A 13961-nucleotide genomic window follows, 5' to 3' on the forward strand; every position below is an offset into this window, starting at 1 on the left:
AAAAGAAAGCCATTCCCTGTATTTCTATCTATAAAGATCATAATTATGTTTTTGTGGAACCAGTGCATTGAGCCAGTGGCAGACATATTGACGCGATTGGTATGCGCCGTCCGTTTTTATTGTCGCTTTATAAGTGACAGTGCGCGACCGTAAACAAACGTTTTCCTGGTCTTCGTCTTTTCACTACAGACCCAGGCTTCCCGTTTGCTTCAGTTTAAGGCTTTGGAGTTTGAGAATTTCATACGGTAAGTGTGTTTTGAAACCAAATCACATTTTATATTTAATATTAGTTGAGGTCTTTCAATTTTGACTTGCTGTAAATGTCCAAACCAGCCATGCTAGCTTAGCTAGCTAGTTAGCAGCTGAGCTTCTAATTTATATCTAAAGAAACGGGGTTTCTGCTGTTCGAGATAGTAACAACATGTAGCTCAGAAAAACAGTTGTAACAAGTCGTAAACAAACATGACTCCCAACATTTAATCTTACTATACTTTCCCAAGATACGCGTTGACACTGTAGCGTCAAGATGTCGTACATGTTACCGCATCTCCACAACGGCTGGCAAGTCGACCAAGCCATTCTATCCGAGGAGGACAGAGCCCTGGTCATTAGGTTTGGACACGATTGGGACCCAACATGTATGAAAATGGACGAAGTATTGTACAGTATAGCTGAAAAGGTAAGATGTATGTTATTATACCATTGTTGCTGTTTTGTATTTCAGATTTGTGGATAGGGCTGTTGCGTGACCGTATTATCGCGACACAGGCAATCAAATTTCACGTGACCATTTAGTCACGGTAATCAGGATTTTCCAAGAACTGATGGTCATTAGTAGCCTTCCAAACGTGCTAACTGCTTGCTATTCAGTACTCTTGTCCCTCTAATCACTCTGACAATGTAATTGAAAATCAAACAAGTAATGAGAGCCATGATGCATAACATTTCTATAGGGTATGCAATTGCAGGAGAACGTCTGATGGCCTTTTAAAAAGAGGCGCACATCAGCTTTCTATAGGCTAGGCCTCCTATATTTATTTCTCAACTGTCTTAATATTAAGCACATTGCTTATATTTACAACAGTGGTATAGCCTACCTGGCTGGCATGAAAATGAACCACGGGAAAAGCGTCCTCCATTTGCTATTTAAGTGCATGGATGTTTTGAGACAGGTGCATGATAATGGTCCATTCTAAACCAAAACAGATTTCACACATGATTTAGTATATGTAAAGACCAGACTAAATCAAGAATAGTTAGATTTGACTATTAGCCTATCACTTGTGAATTATATATTTTCACTTGTGAATGATGCCCAGCGTAAGGCAACAAACAATGCCTTTTTTGGGGGTCAATTTTTCGAATCAGTCGCATACCTCATGTAGCCTAGCCCATAGGGCTATATGTTTTGATAAGGTTTGTAAAAAACTAAAGTGGCCAAATCACTTCTTAAAATTAAGCACATGAACCCGCTTTACAAGGGATGTAGAGCCTAACTGGCATAAATAAGCGCCGCGTGAGGTTCCAGTTTGGGGAAGATCATTTTCACCACAGAAATGCACCTTTTTATAATAAAAGAATTACATGCATAATCACGTTTGCGGTCACTTTTATTTTTTTTCCCGCTGATGGAACATTTGCGCTTATAGTCGTGTGTGCATTGCTGAGCTTATAATGTGAAATAGCCTATTAGCATTTTAGGCTAAACGTGCTGATCTGTTGCATCAGCCACATTTGCGTAAAAAATATTTTATGCTAGTGGTTGTATTAATTTGGGATCTGTCGCATCCCACAACTGTCCCAGACTATGTTTGGAATATTTATTTTTAGCATAGAATAGGTCTATTTGTGTACTCTTGGGGTTAGTAGATTGACATAGGCTTGTGCTTTTGGTGTTTGTTAGGCCTACTCATCTTGTTGGCTGACAAACTAAATGTGAACAGTTCATCCAATATTTTCAATATGCACTTCAGAACTGGATAAGGCCACGCACAGTTGCGTTACCGATGTGTTACTGTTATCACTTATAGCCTGTGAGAAATACCCATGTGATGGAGAGTCATGAGTGAGGGGTGCGTTGGAAATGTGAGGCATTATCAAGTACTTGTCAAATTGTGAATGAGACTGAAGCGTGTATAGCCTACGCAAAAAACAAAGCAGAGCTCATGCCTTTTCAAGTGACCTTTTTTCCAAATCATCATTAGTCACATCATGCAGCCTTACAATGTATTAAAAATAAAAACATATAGCCCAACATTTGTAGAACAACTAAAGTTACATTATAACTAAATTAAGCGTATAGGAGTACCTATTTTTGTTAACCGCTCAACACAGAATAGCTGCTTGTGGCACTCCCTCAAATCATTTGGCGAAAATATCCTTTCTATTTTATTCAGATTTGTTCAATTGTATTCTTCATACTATAAAATAATGGTACCGTATTTTAAGCAAATCTTGTCTGTTAAATCAACTAGTGTAGCCCACAGCCATTTGGCATAGCCAGATCAGGACCTAACATAAAGACAACTCAGAGTATGCTATTCTGTTCTTCTGAAATAGACTACATTTTCTTCATATCATGCCTTTTTAGACCTGGTTAAAATAAATTATGGATTTATTGTGAAGGTGTAGGCTATATTACACAGATGTATTATACATTTTCAATTGTAGATGTTCCAAAGGTCTGCATCAGTTGCTTGTGGAAAACCAGGAGAAGCTAAATGTTTGTTAATTAATGGTCAATTACCGTGAGACTGACAGGTAGTTGCTTGACAATCACCAGCTGACAATTTCGTGACTGCCACAGTTCTATTTGTGGAGACATTTCATTGAAAGTTGTGATTTTTACAGTACAAATATCACTATCCCATCCTACAGGTGAAGAACTTTGCAGTCATCTATTTGGTGGACATCACAGAGGTGCCGGACTTCAACAAGATGTACGAGTTGTATGATCCTTGCACCGTCATGTTCTTCTTCAGGTGAGTTTCAAGTTGTCATCATGTCTGACCTAGCCCTGTAAACCAATCTATTTTTGACTTGCTAAATTGTTGCAAATGTTCAACAAAAATGGGTGTGGCAAATACAGGCTCTCATACCATATAGGCTAGCTGTGAAAACGGATGCTTAGCCCTACGAAGCTTGGCGTCATGTATACAGGAAGTACAGTTTAACAGCACAGTAACGTGTTCCGCCTTATGGCGTACCATAGGAGAAGCATGTGAGATTAGTATTCGGCCAATGACTATTTGTTTTAGCAGTATGTGTCCTGTGTTGGACGGTATTTTTAATCAGTAGACATTTCTGATGGAAAGCTTATTGTTTGCATTGCCAAGCAGTGCCCAAGAGGGTATTAAATCCAATCTATTTTCAGAAGCATTCCACAACTGTGCCAAATATTTTTTTGAACTAACCCAAGATAGACCACAGCCTGTCATTTCCAATGGGAACAAATGAGTCATAGTGGGCAGAAGAGAGGCAGAGCCAAGCACCAGCTAGCGAGATCCCATTGGCACGTTCTAGCATGCATTTTCACATTTCCGGTGTGGAACACCTACCCTGAAGTGCACGTGTGCAATAACTCAATTTGCCCTTGCACTCCTAAACAAAAACAAAAAATTAAACTTTGGCAATTGGTAAAGTTTACCAAATGTAGTCCACTCTGTTTCTAACATTCTAATTTTGGGAACCAAAAACTGTTTGAGCTCAAATGTTTCATCAATTAAAGAATTTGCAGAATGTCTGCCAAAATCCATCTCATTCCATATTTTCCTATTGCCAGTCAGTGCTTCCTCTCATTACCGTATTTGGTAGTGAATGGAAATGCCAATCACACAAAAATTATCAATGTAAATCAAATTTATCAACCCATGGAGGTCTGGATTTGGAGTCCCACTCAAAATTAAAGTGAAACCACACTACAGGCTAATTGCCTATAATTTCCATCTGTTGTCTATTCCATTTGCACAACAGCATGTGAAATTTATTGTCACAGTGTTGCTTCCTAAATGGACAGTTTGATTTCACAGAAGTGTTATTGACTTGGAGTTCCATTGTGTTGTTTAAGTGTTCCCTTTATTTTTTTGAGCAGTGTGTGTGTATATATATATGTGTATATATATATACACACACACACACATATACCTGGCTCATTGTTCCATCTGTGACTGCACACGGATGGCATGCTTTCGCCTTTAGACAAGTAAACAGACTGTTCAGTCATGCCACTTCCTGTCTGTGGTTCACATGCAGTAGCCACACAAAATGGGCACAGTGCTGCCACGTACTGGTCAACAAAATAACATCAATGTATATTGCAGCTAGATTTGAGTGGGTGGTGGTAGCATCAAACAATTGGATTTAATACTTTCTTGGGCACTGCTTGGCAATACAAACAATTGCGTTTCCATCAAAACCATCTACCAATTATGAATACCATCCAACACGGGACACATGCTGCTCAACAGGTACAGCAAAGGGTCGGGCGAAATCTCGCAAGCTGTTGCTATGGATTGCCCTTAGACCCGGCTTATTAATAAATTAAATGATTAATGAAGGTGTCTAAGGGATGCGTAAACAACTGCCCCATCCTACTTCAGTTGACTGAGAACTCCCCTCTTTTAGTCCTGCATGACTCTGTGAAACATATCCCTTTTCCTCTGCACTGTTCAAGGAACAAGCACATCATGATAGATCTGGGGACTGGTAACAACAACAAGATCAACTGGACCATGGAGGACAAGCAGGAGATGATTGACATTGTTGAGACCGTTTACCGAGGGGCGAGAAAAGGACGAGGTCTGGTCGTATCTCCTAAGGACTACTCCACAAAATACAGATACTGATTGGTTCTTCCCTTTCCATTGCTTTGTGTGAAGTCCAATGGGAGCAAATCTGTCCTTTCATTATGAGACTTTCTAGACAGCTGGACTACAAAAAGGCTCAGATTGAGGTGTCCTGCTCTTTATTATTTTTTATTTTTTTTAAAATCATGTTACAGCCATGTCATATTTTTTCAACAGCAGTTAATGTCATGTTCATATTTGATATCACTTCATAGGCCTGTTTCCTAGAATAAGGCTAGTCCTTTATTAAAAATAATTCGCAATGAAAAATCTCCATTGAATGTGTTTTTTTTTCTTTCAAGACAGGGCATCACCCACCACCCCTCTGAGCTGCAGGCAGTTTGCATGTTTTAAAACATATACTTAATTTTTGTAAAACTGGATGTTTTACCTGATATTTATTATGAGGCATGTCTTGCATTGCTTAAAAGTAGCCTTGCCAAAATCCGACCATTGGAATGATTTTATAAAGGCTTACTCATTGAAACCAGCATTTCTCTCCTGTTTTGTTTTTCATATTAACTTTATTTCGTTGTCCACAAACTAAAACCACAATCCTAGTCATATTAGCAACCCTTATCCTAGTTGTTGCATCTTCATATTTCCCCTCTTTCTAAATTTCTAACAGGGATTGTCATCTGTCACATAAACCGCTTACATCAGGTTCGCTTTCAGAACGGTGTTTTCCCGCCAATTGCGTTTTGGCCAATTTGAAATGATTGTGCTGTGTAATTACAGTAGCTGTATGTTCATTAATATAGCCTGTTGGCTGTGAGACGATAGGCTTCCTATTGTTGCTAGGCCTGTGACAGTCATAGAATTTTGGATAATGGTAATTGGCCAGCCAAATGACCACGGTCACCGTAATAACCGTTTGAATAACAAAACAATATTTTGATGTACATTTTCTCCTCCCCGCCGCTCCTGGCTGCATGTGCTGCCAATAAAATATAATTAATATAACTGCCGTCCGCATTCATGTCTATAGGCAGGTTTCCCTTGACTCGGGTTTATTCAACAAAAGCAATGCTGCAGAAACAAAAATTGTTACGTGTAATGGGAACAGCCGATAAAGGATACAATTTCGAAAGATCGACAACAAAAAATGTATCAGTTCGACAGGTGGATTCTTCTGTCGCCCTTTCCTTATTGTGACAAATTGATGGAAACCAGTGTTTTTTTTCTTTAGAATAAATGATTGCAGGATAATGTTGAAGGTACGCGAGGCACTTAATGTCATGGCCCCAGTTGCATTTGCAAACACTTTTTCTGTACGAAATCCATAACCTATATGTTAACAGGGTGACTGTGAGCTAAATAACCAGATGGAAGTAAAAACATGACTTGGGCATAAATAAATCAAATGTATGGTTGCAGTCCTCATAGATTGTATTGAATCGGATCCAATGATTTACCTCCCGTGGGGTGCCGCCATGTCCATTCTAAATGCCTACTGCTTATGAAATTGTTTTTTTTTTTCAATATAAAAATGTTTATTTGCAGTTCAAGAATGCCTGAATTGCTTCACCTTGCTTTTCTGCTTGAGTGGATGCAATTTTCACCATCCAATTATTTCAGATCTACAGGAGTGCAGATTTCACTGTGGCGATTTGTTCGCACATGATAAATATGGCAAATTGGCATATGAATTGATTCTGGCTTTCACTGGACACCGGAGACATGAAACAGATACTGTATGTGGGAGGGCATACAGACTGTAGCTAAGTTATTAATGCAGAATTTGCCTAAAAGGGTATATAAAAAAAAATGGACACTTAGGTTTTTACAACAACGTTTTATTTGTTGGTGTGATGTCATTGAGCCCAGCTGTTTTTATCGACACAAGATTTGTTCAATGGAAACTCACCGCAGTAGGCAATTGTATCTATTTTCTATGTTAACTTTTAAAATGTCGACAAATCACTGGAAAAATTCATTGAAACGAAGCTAGTGATGGCATAATGGTTGGACTAGCAGCCATTGCACGAAGTAAAAGCAGGAAGTGTATCCATCTGATTTATTTGAACTCCACTGACAGTTCAAAAAATACATTCCATTCCATGAGGCACATCAGTTAACATAATTTGAATGAACATTTTACACTACAATGGAAATTATTGCATCACAAAACCAAGTAGCCATTGCGAGGGTACCCAAGAGTTTACCAGCCGAATTGCCACACGACTGTCCTGCTGTCCCGTCTTAAATCAGCTGTTGATTCCAACAATTATTATTTATTTCTTTACGGTTACAATGATTTGATTTGGATTGTTTTTATTCATAACCGTTGGTTACACAGTTATACGGTAATTGTGCCAGCCCTAATTGTTGTACTCAATTAAGCTCTAAATGAAATGTTGCATGAATAGTATTTACAGAGTTCATATGGTCAAGAAAATCATTGTTTTCCAGACCTGGAAAAGTAATGGAGGATGCTCAATCATAGTGTCGAGGTGCAACCTAAAAATGTTAGAAGTCATTGGAAAGGAAAAGGAACAACTCTCTCTACATTAAAAATGTGTTTTATTAAGCCAGTTTGAAAGATTGATGTTTCAGCCTTCAATACCCTTCTTCAGAATAATTTCATTAAAGGACACCTGTGCTTCACTATGGAACTTGATGAGGGAGGACTAGACTTCCTGGATGTATGCATCACCAAAACAGGTACCTTCCTCTCATCTGATCTATTCAGAAAGAACACTTACAGAAACAATTTCCTCCACACTCAGAACTGATGTTCCTAGAGCACAACTACTGAGTAAGCCCACAAGCCCTAGAGATAGACAGACATTTAATCCAACTGGTCACTACCTACACTCTATAAAGTCCAGAACTACTAGGCATCACAAAAAAACTTGCCATATTTTACACTCAAATTCAGCACTAGCCTAGTTCATTTCAACAGCCTCCTGCGGCCGCTTACCATAGAGCTAAAGACAAAGCTGGCTGATCCGCCGCCAGCCAAAGCGCAAACAAGACCAGTCTCCTCGTTATTCCCCCTGGCAACTACATGTGGCAATTGTATGCAATGCCAGTACACCAAACGTATAAAAGTTTCTCGTACCCCAGATTGGGTCGAGACATAAAAATCAAAAGTACCATCAATTTCAATTCTCGCAATGTGATCTATGCGATTTGTTGCCCGTGTGAGCAATCGAAGTGTCGGCCATTTGATGTGCTGACCCCAACAGCCCAGCAGCCCTCCATTTCAAAGACCGAGGACACTTGCTTTGTGAGTTATTTTATTTTGGAAAGTCACAGAGAGACATTCTGGATCCATTTCTTAGATATTTTAGTTCCCAGAGGTTTTAACCTAGAGAAGGACTATAGTATGCTTTTGTGAAGGGCCCCATCTGTTTGTTGTTCCAGTGCCACACATGGAGGAAGCTTACTCATGCACTAACTAAACCAGTTAGACCTATTTGCCTAATCTTTTGATATTTGTTGCTATCTCTAGTTTTGCTTAGCACTGTTTCTTTTTTCAATACCCAACATATTCAATATGTATTATATAGTAATGGTTGTATATCAATTACACCTTCTGTATTTGAAAAAAGCTTGCCCAGTTTTCAAATGGCTTTTTACTGGTTCCACTTCTGTATTTCATCACTAGGTGGAGACATTGACCATAGTACACCACACCCTGAGTACCAACGTGTATGGTCTACCACACCGTCTCTCAACACCACCAGCTGAAGAGTTTTCTCGCTAATTGTCTTCCGCATGCCCATTCCCTCTGATTATTCTGAAGGCCGAAACGTCAATGTTTTTAAACTTGCTTAATAAAACTAAGAATGTTAAATGGTGAGCGAACATTGTGCCTTTTCCAATGATAATTTCTGTTAATGCAATTTCTTGAGACAGTTATATATTTTGATCAAATAATCAGCATATCATCCAGGATCGGTATGACACTTAGTGTTTGCAAGCATCACCTGCGTGTGTGCGAGATGAGTGGGCCGTCGCTCAATGAGAGCGAGACAGTCGGACATTGCAGTGGCAGGTAGGCCTAGTTTATACAATATGAAAGAGAATAGACTAACTAGGTAGCCAATTCAAAACATATATTGTACCCTCTAGTTTGTTTAGCGATTGATAACATGAATTCATGCTTTCGCCATGTCCCAAAAAACGTTCCACCGACACTCGCGAATAAGGCCATACAAATTTGATTAAATGAATCATATGAATCCTTCAAAAAAAGTTCAACGATTCTTTTGACGAAACGAATGATTCATTTTGCCATTATTTTAGTTGGGATCCAGATCAATCGTGGTGAATCGAATCATTAACATTTTCATTTTAGGAAACACGATTAGATGTTGCCTTTCTTTTGGATAATGTGGCTTCAGCACTTGATTTGTAGATACCTCCAATTTATTTGGGCATTCATTGTATGGGACATTGCTACTCAATAGATGTTAGTCAGGCTCCAAATTAAACACTTCTAAGGTAGCTAAAATAAATAATTGAAAAAGGAGAGCCGCACACTAGGAGCTCAGATGCAATTTAACGTTTTGACAGCCAAACTGTCTTCATCGGGATAAATATGACTAAACTAGAAAATATACATTTCCCGAAGAAATAGTAACATTCACCTTCGCTTTCCTCACCCTTGTTATGTTGCGTTTTGTTTCTTTCTTTTGTCGAGTCATTTTGTGAAATATTATTTTTGGGGAAAAAACAACCTCCCCTGGTGTTTTTAACTTGAATTTAATATGCTAATTTCTCTCTGGATTTGTTTATTTCAGTTCTTTTTTCACCTTCTTCCTGTGTCACTTGATTGTCAGTTTTCATATGTACTATACGTGTTGGGTTTTATTTGGGTTCAGTCCTTGCGAAACAAAACATTTATTTAGACTTGAAGGTTTGAGCCTACTAATGCGTTGTTGCTGAATTGTACAGAATAATTGATTTCTTATGAATGAATATGAATGAATATTTCCCTGTTGTAACTTATATTTAAGAAAATTATCTGTGAGTTAGGTGGTCTCTAACCAAAGTGTGCTATTGTAAAAAAGACTGATGCATACTTATTTGTATCTGTTTAGCCAGCTAGCGGTATGTTATGTTCGTTTTGTCGCTTTTTAGTGACGTAATGCGCAAGCGTAAACAACAGAAGTGGTTTTTATTTCGTTAATCTTTTCACACACAACGGATCAAAGATAGCTTGGGTCTATTCAGACTGTACTAACAGTTTGGTTTAGTTAAGGCTTTGGCGCTTAATATAATTTCGTACGGTAAGCGTTTAAAAACATATATATAGTGTAACGACCCTGGGTTTATAAGCGCGGAAATCGACTCTGCCGCACGAGCATGCTTTTGCGGCACTTTCGATGGCGCGCTGGACTTCGGGCTAGAAGGTCGAGGGTTTGAGACCTGCTCCCTGCTGTTTCATTACAAAATATAATGAGTCCATTCATCCAGGATGTATCACAACCGGCCGCGATTGGGAGTCCCATAGGCGGCGCACAATTGGCCCAGCGTCGTCCGGGTTTGGCCGGCGTAAGCTGTCATTGTAAATAAGAATTTGTTATTTATTGACTTGCCTAGTTAAATAAAAAATGTAACTCTCACTTTCTAACAAATACCAAGACAGGCATGCTAGCTAGTTAAGCCATGTTTCTAGCTAGCCAGGCTTCTAATAATTTTTAATTATCAATATCTTAGTTAATATCTAAAGAAAGTGGTCTTCTGTTAGCGGCATTTGTTACTTTTTGTTGAGAACAACGTTGTACACAGTATATGTAGCTTACGTTAGTAAATATTGTTGACAAGATCCAGCCCAGATAAAGTATTTCGCTATAACGTTAGCTAGCTAGCTAACCAAACGTGTTACTTCCCAACATTACTCTCCCAGGATACATGTTAACACTGCAGCATCAAGATGTCGTACATGCTGCCGCATGTCCACAACGGCTGGCAGGTCGACCAAGCCATTCTATCCGAGGAGGACAGAGTCCTGGTTATTAGGTTTGGCCACGATTGGGACCCAACATGTATGAAAATGGACGAGGTGTTGTACAGCGTAGCTGAAAAGGTAATATGCATTTTACTGTACCATTGTTGATGTTTGGATTTCACATTTGTGAAGACATTTAACTGAACGTTGTTATTTTTACTGTACAAACATCACTATTCTTCCCTACAGGTGAAAAACTTTGCAGTCATCTATTTGGTGGACATCACAGCGGTGCCGGACTTCAACAAGATGTACGAGTTGTATGATCCTTGCACCGTCATGTTCTTCTTCAGGTGAGTTTCACGTTGTCATCAGGTTGCACCTCCATTTCAAACCAATCTCTAGTTTTGATTACCATGTTCCAAAAATGGGTTTAGTAAACACAGACCCTGTTGGCCGTGACCGGGAGACCAATGAGGCGGCGCACAATTGGGTTAGGGAGGAGGGTTTGGCTGGCTGGGATTTCGTTGTCCCGTTACTACGACGCGTATATGCACTGTCATTGCTCTGCTGTGTGCATCCTGTTAGCTGTCACTCAAATGACGAGGGACTGAAGCTCATTGGCTAGAACTCAAATTGCTAGGGGGCTGGCCCACGTGGGGTAAAATGTAGGTGGAAATGGCACAGCACAAAGTTGCTTTCAAACTAGGGATTTCGTAGCTAATTGAGGTAAAAACAGTCATTCTGCTCCTAGATTATACAGTATGGAAAAAGTACAAAAAACTCACTACTGTAAGTCACTCAGGATGAGAGTGTCTGCTAAATTATTAAAATGTAAAAATATATTGCATGTATGAGCTACACATTGACACATCCAACCCAAATTGTGAGGTTTAAAAAATACTAGTCACCCAGGTTCCTGATCATGTCTTTAATACAACCAGCTCCAAGCTGCTTCAGTGGACAGCCTGCTCCCATCTTTGCTGCCCTCTTTTTGTGAAAACTGAAATATTATTTCTGTACTCGTCCAGGAACAAGCACATCATGATAGATCTGGGGACTGGTAACAACAACAAGATCAACTGGACCATGGAGGACAAGCAGGAGATGATTGACATTGTTGAGACCGTTTACCGAGGGGCGAGAAAAGGACGAGGTCTGGTCGTATCTCCTAAGGACTACTCCACAAAATACAGATACTGATTGGTTCTTCCCTTTCCATTGCTTTGTGTGAAGTCCAATGGGAGCAAATCTGTCCTTTCATTATGAGACTTTCTAGACAGCTGGACTACAAAAAGGCTCAGATCGAGGTGTCCTGCTCTCTTTTATGTTATAGCCAAGTCATCTTTTTTCAACAGCAGTTATAAAAAACATAATTTGGTGTCTTTGATTTAATAAATGTTATGCTCATATTTTATATTGCCATTTAGTTATCACTTCACAGCCTGTATTCTTGGACCCAGATTGATTATTAAGTCAAGGACTAGCTTCTCAATAAGGAATCTCCATTGAAAGAGTGTTTTTAGTGTAGGACTAGGCTTAATCTGGGTCTGGAAAATTGGCCCATATGTTTAATCTGTATGTATATGTGACTTGTTTCTTCTGAAATGCTATGGGTAGTGCTGCGATGACAGGAAGCTCGAGGAAAGACTTGGAATTCTTCAACCCGATCGTATTGTTTATGAACAGTTGAATAAACATTGTGTTGTATTATAGAAAAAACTATGTATTGTGTTTACATGGTAAAATCCCCCACAAATGACATCCCGTTAAATGAGAAAGCAAATGCCATAGGCTGTTACATAACAATAGATCAGTAATAACCTGCCTATGTGTGGCCTTTTGTCATCCCACATCTGTCTTTAGTGGAACCTCAGAAATCAAGTGAAGTTAGCTGATCTGATATGTGTTAACCTGATGGCTTGGTCACTTAGGAGTCTGCTGCTCATCCATACCAGCCTGGGTCATGAGGTCGGCAACATTCTTCTCCAGGTCATCAATTCGAGTCCCCATGTCATCCAGTGGGTTGGTTAAGGGCAGTCTTGCAATATATGTAGTTATTATACACTGTGTCTAGGTTGTACATTAAACATTTATTTGTAGAGAAAATAAATTCAATTCATATTTTATTCTCAAATCCACTAGATTAGGACTTTCATATAAAGCCTTTTTTTAATCTGATTAAAAAAAATAGCTGCAATTTTGAGATTTGGTCTTGCTTGAATACGTGATTTCTGTTTATAATCTCAACTGGTAGCTATTAGATACCGTTCTTCAATAGCAGCTTCAATTCAATAAGACGGTTGCTAGTAGTAGGGTGTGATAAAGGATATTTTTTGAAACAATCTGGTCAGACATGCTTTGAAATTTACTTTGAAGATTCTGCATAGTCGCTTCCATCTGTGGGAGAGACAACACAAACGATTATTTCTCAGATACCAATGTTACCATCAGCGTAAGAAAAAAGCTATACAGAAAATAAACGTACAATTTCTGTCAATTCTTTTGCAGCTTTTGAGTTAGATTCCGTCATCCTGATTCAGCTGTCGTTTCTAAATCAATGGGATTTGTCTTTGAAGCTGTGCGTCCCTGACGCTGCGGGTCGTTCTTGGCAACAGTTTCAACTGAAATGCACAAGTGGGTGTGAAACAATACTTTCGGGAAACTTTACTAAAGAGTGTGTAGCCTCCATAAAAACTATAGTGTATACCTTTTTCATAAATCATTAAGTAGGCTAACAATCAGATCAATCAGATGTTTTTAGACGAAAGACATGTATAATTTAGAAACTTTAAGGGATTGTGTAATCCTAATAGGCGTGGTTAAATAGCACAGAATGGTAGTCAAATTTAAACTAAGTTTTATGAGAATGGACTACAGAACGGTAGGCTGAACTTACTGTTTCACGACATGCCTGCTACTGTTTGTATAGTTTAAAACTCCAATTATTTTCTGTTGCTGAATTTTCTGACTTTTCCCGAGATGTTCTAGCTTTGAGCTGTAGGCGTTTCCCTCATTGACACCTAGTTAACCCATGATGCACCTTTCTGTGTTGAACTGAGCTCAATGGGTATCAGATCCTTTGGGACTCTCCATGCCATTTCTTTATGTAAGAGACCATCCATTTGGAACGTTGTTTTCTGACAAACAGATTACAGTCATCACGATTATGTAACCTCGGCAAAATGTTTTAATCCGGACTCACTGCAATCATC

The 13961-nt window shown here is 39.0% G+C and overlaps 3 protein-coding genes across 6 annotated transcripts; 2 read left to right on the forward strand and 1 right to left on the reverse strand.

The window, feature by feature from the left end:
- Positions 1–92: 92 nt before the first annotated feature.
- On the forward strand, positions 93–5337 carry LOC109903531 (thioredoxin-like protein 4A). Its single transcript, XM_020500300.2, has 4 exons — positions 93–245; positions 501–679; positions 2878–2981; positions 4673–5337. Exons 2-4 carry the CDS (start codon positions 527–529, stop codon positions 4842–4844), a joined length of 429 nt encoding a protein of 142 aa, XP_020355889.1. The 5' UTR covers positions 93–245; positions 501–526; the 3' UTR covers positions 4845–5337.
- A 3396-nt stretch (positions 5338–8733) lies between these two features.
- On the forward strand, positions 8734–12946 carry LOC109903532 (thioredoxin-like protein 4A). 4 transcript variants are annotated; one of them, XM_020500302.2, is made up of 4 exons: positions 8734–8847; positions 10705–10884; positions 10996–11099; positions 11778–12946. In XM_020500302.2, the coding sequence occupies exons 2-4, from the start codon at positions 10732–10734 to the stop codon at positions 11947–11949; spliced, it is 429 nt and encodes a 142-aa protein (XP_020355891.1). In that variant the 5' UTR covers positions 8734–8847; positions 10705–10731; the 3' UTR covers positions 11950–12946. The 4 variants fall into 4 exon arrangements, with proteins under 4 accessions (XP_020355891.1, XP_020355892.1, XP_020355890.1 ...); XM_020500303.2 differs by lacking the exon at positions 8734–8847 and adding an exon at positions 9939–10362; XM_020500301.2 differs by lacking the exon at positions 8734–8847 and adding an exon at positions 9939–10084.
- Positions 11659–13780, reverse strand: hsbp1l1 (heat shock factor binding protein 1 like 1). The gene is made up of 4 exons (XM_020500304.2): positions 13646–13780; positions 13235–13370; positions 13080–13146; positions 11659–12767 (listed from the first exon to the last, which is right to left on the reverse strand). Exons 2-4 carry the CDS (start codon positions 13277–13279, stop codon positions 12673–12675), a joined length of 207 nt encoding a protein of 68 aa, XP_020355893.1. The 5' UTR covers positions 13280–13370; positions 13646–13780; the 3' UTR covers positions 11659–12672.
- Positions 13781–13961: the final 181 nt, after the last annotated feature.

This window comes from Oncorhynchus kisutch, linkage group LG14 (assembly GCF_002021735.2).
Source record: "Oncorhynchus kisutch isolate 150728-3 linkage group LG14, Okis_V2, whole genome shotgun sequence".
NCBI lineage: Eukaryota > Metazoa > Chordata > Actinopteri > Salmoniformes > Salmonidae > Oncorhynchus > Oncorhynchus kisutch.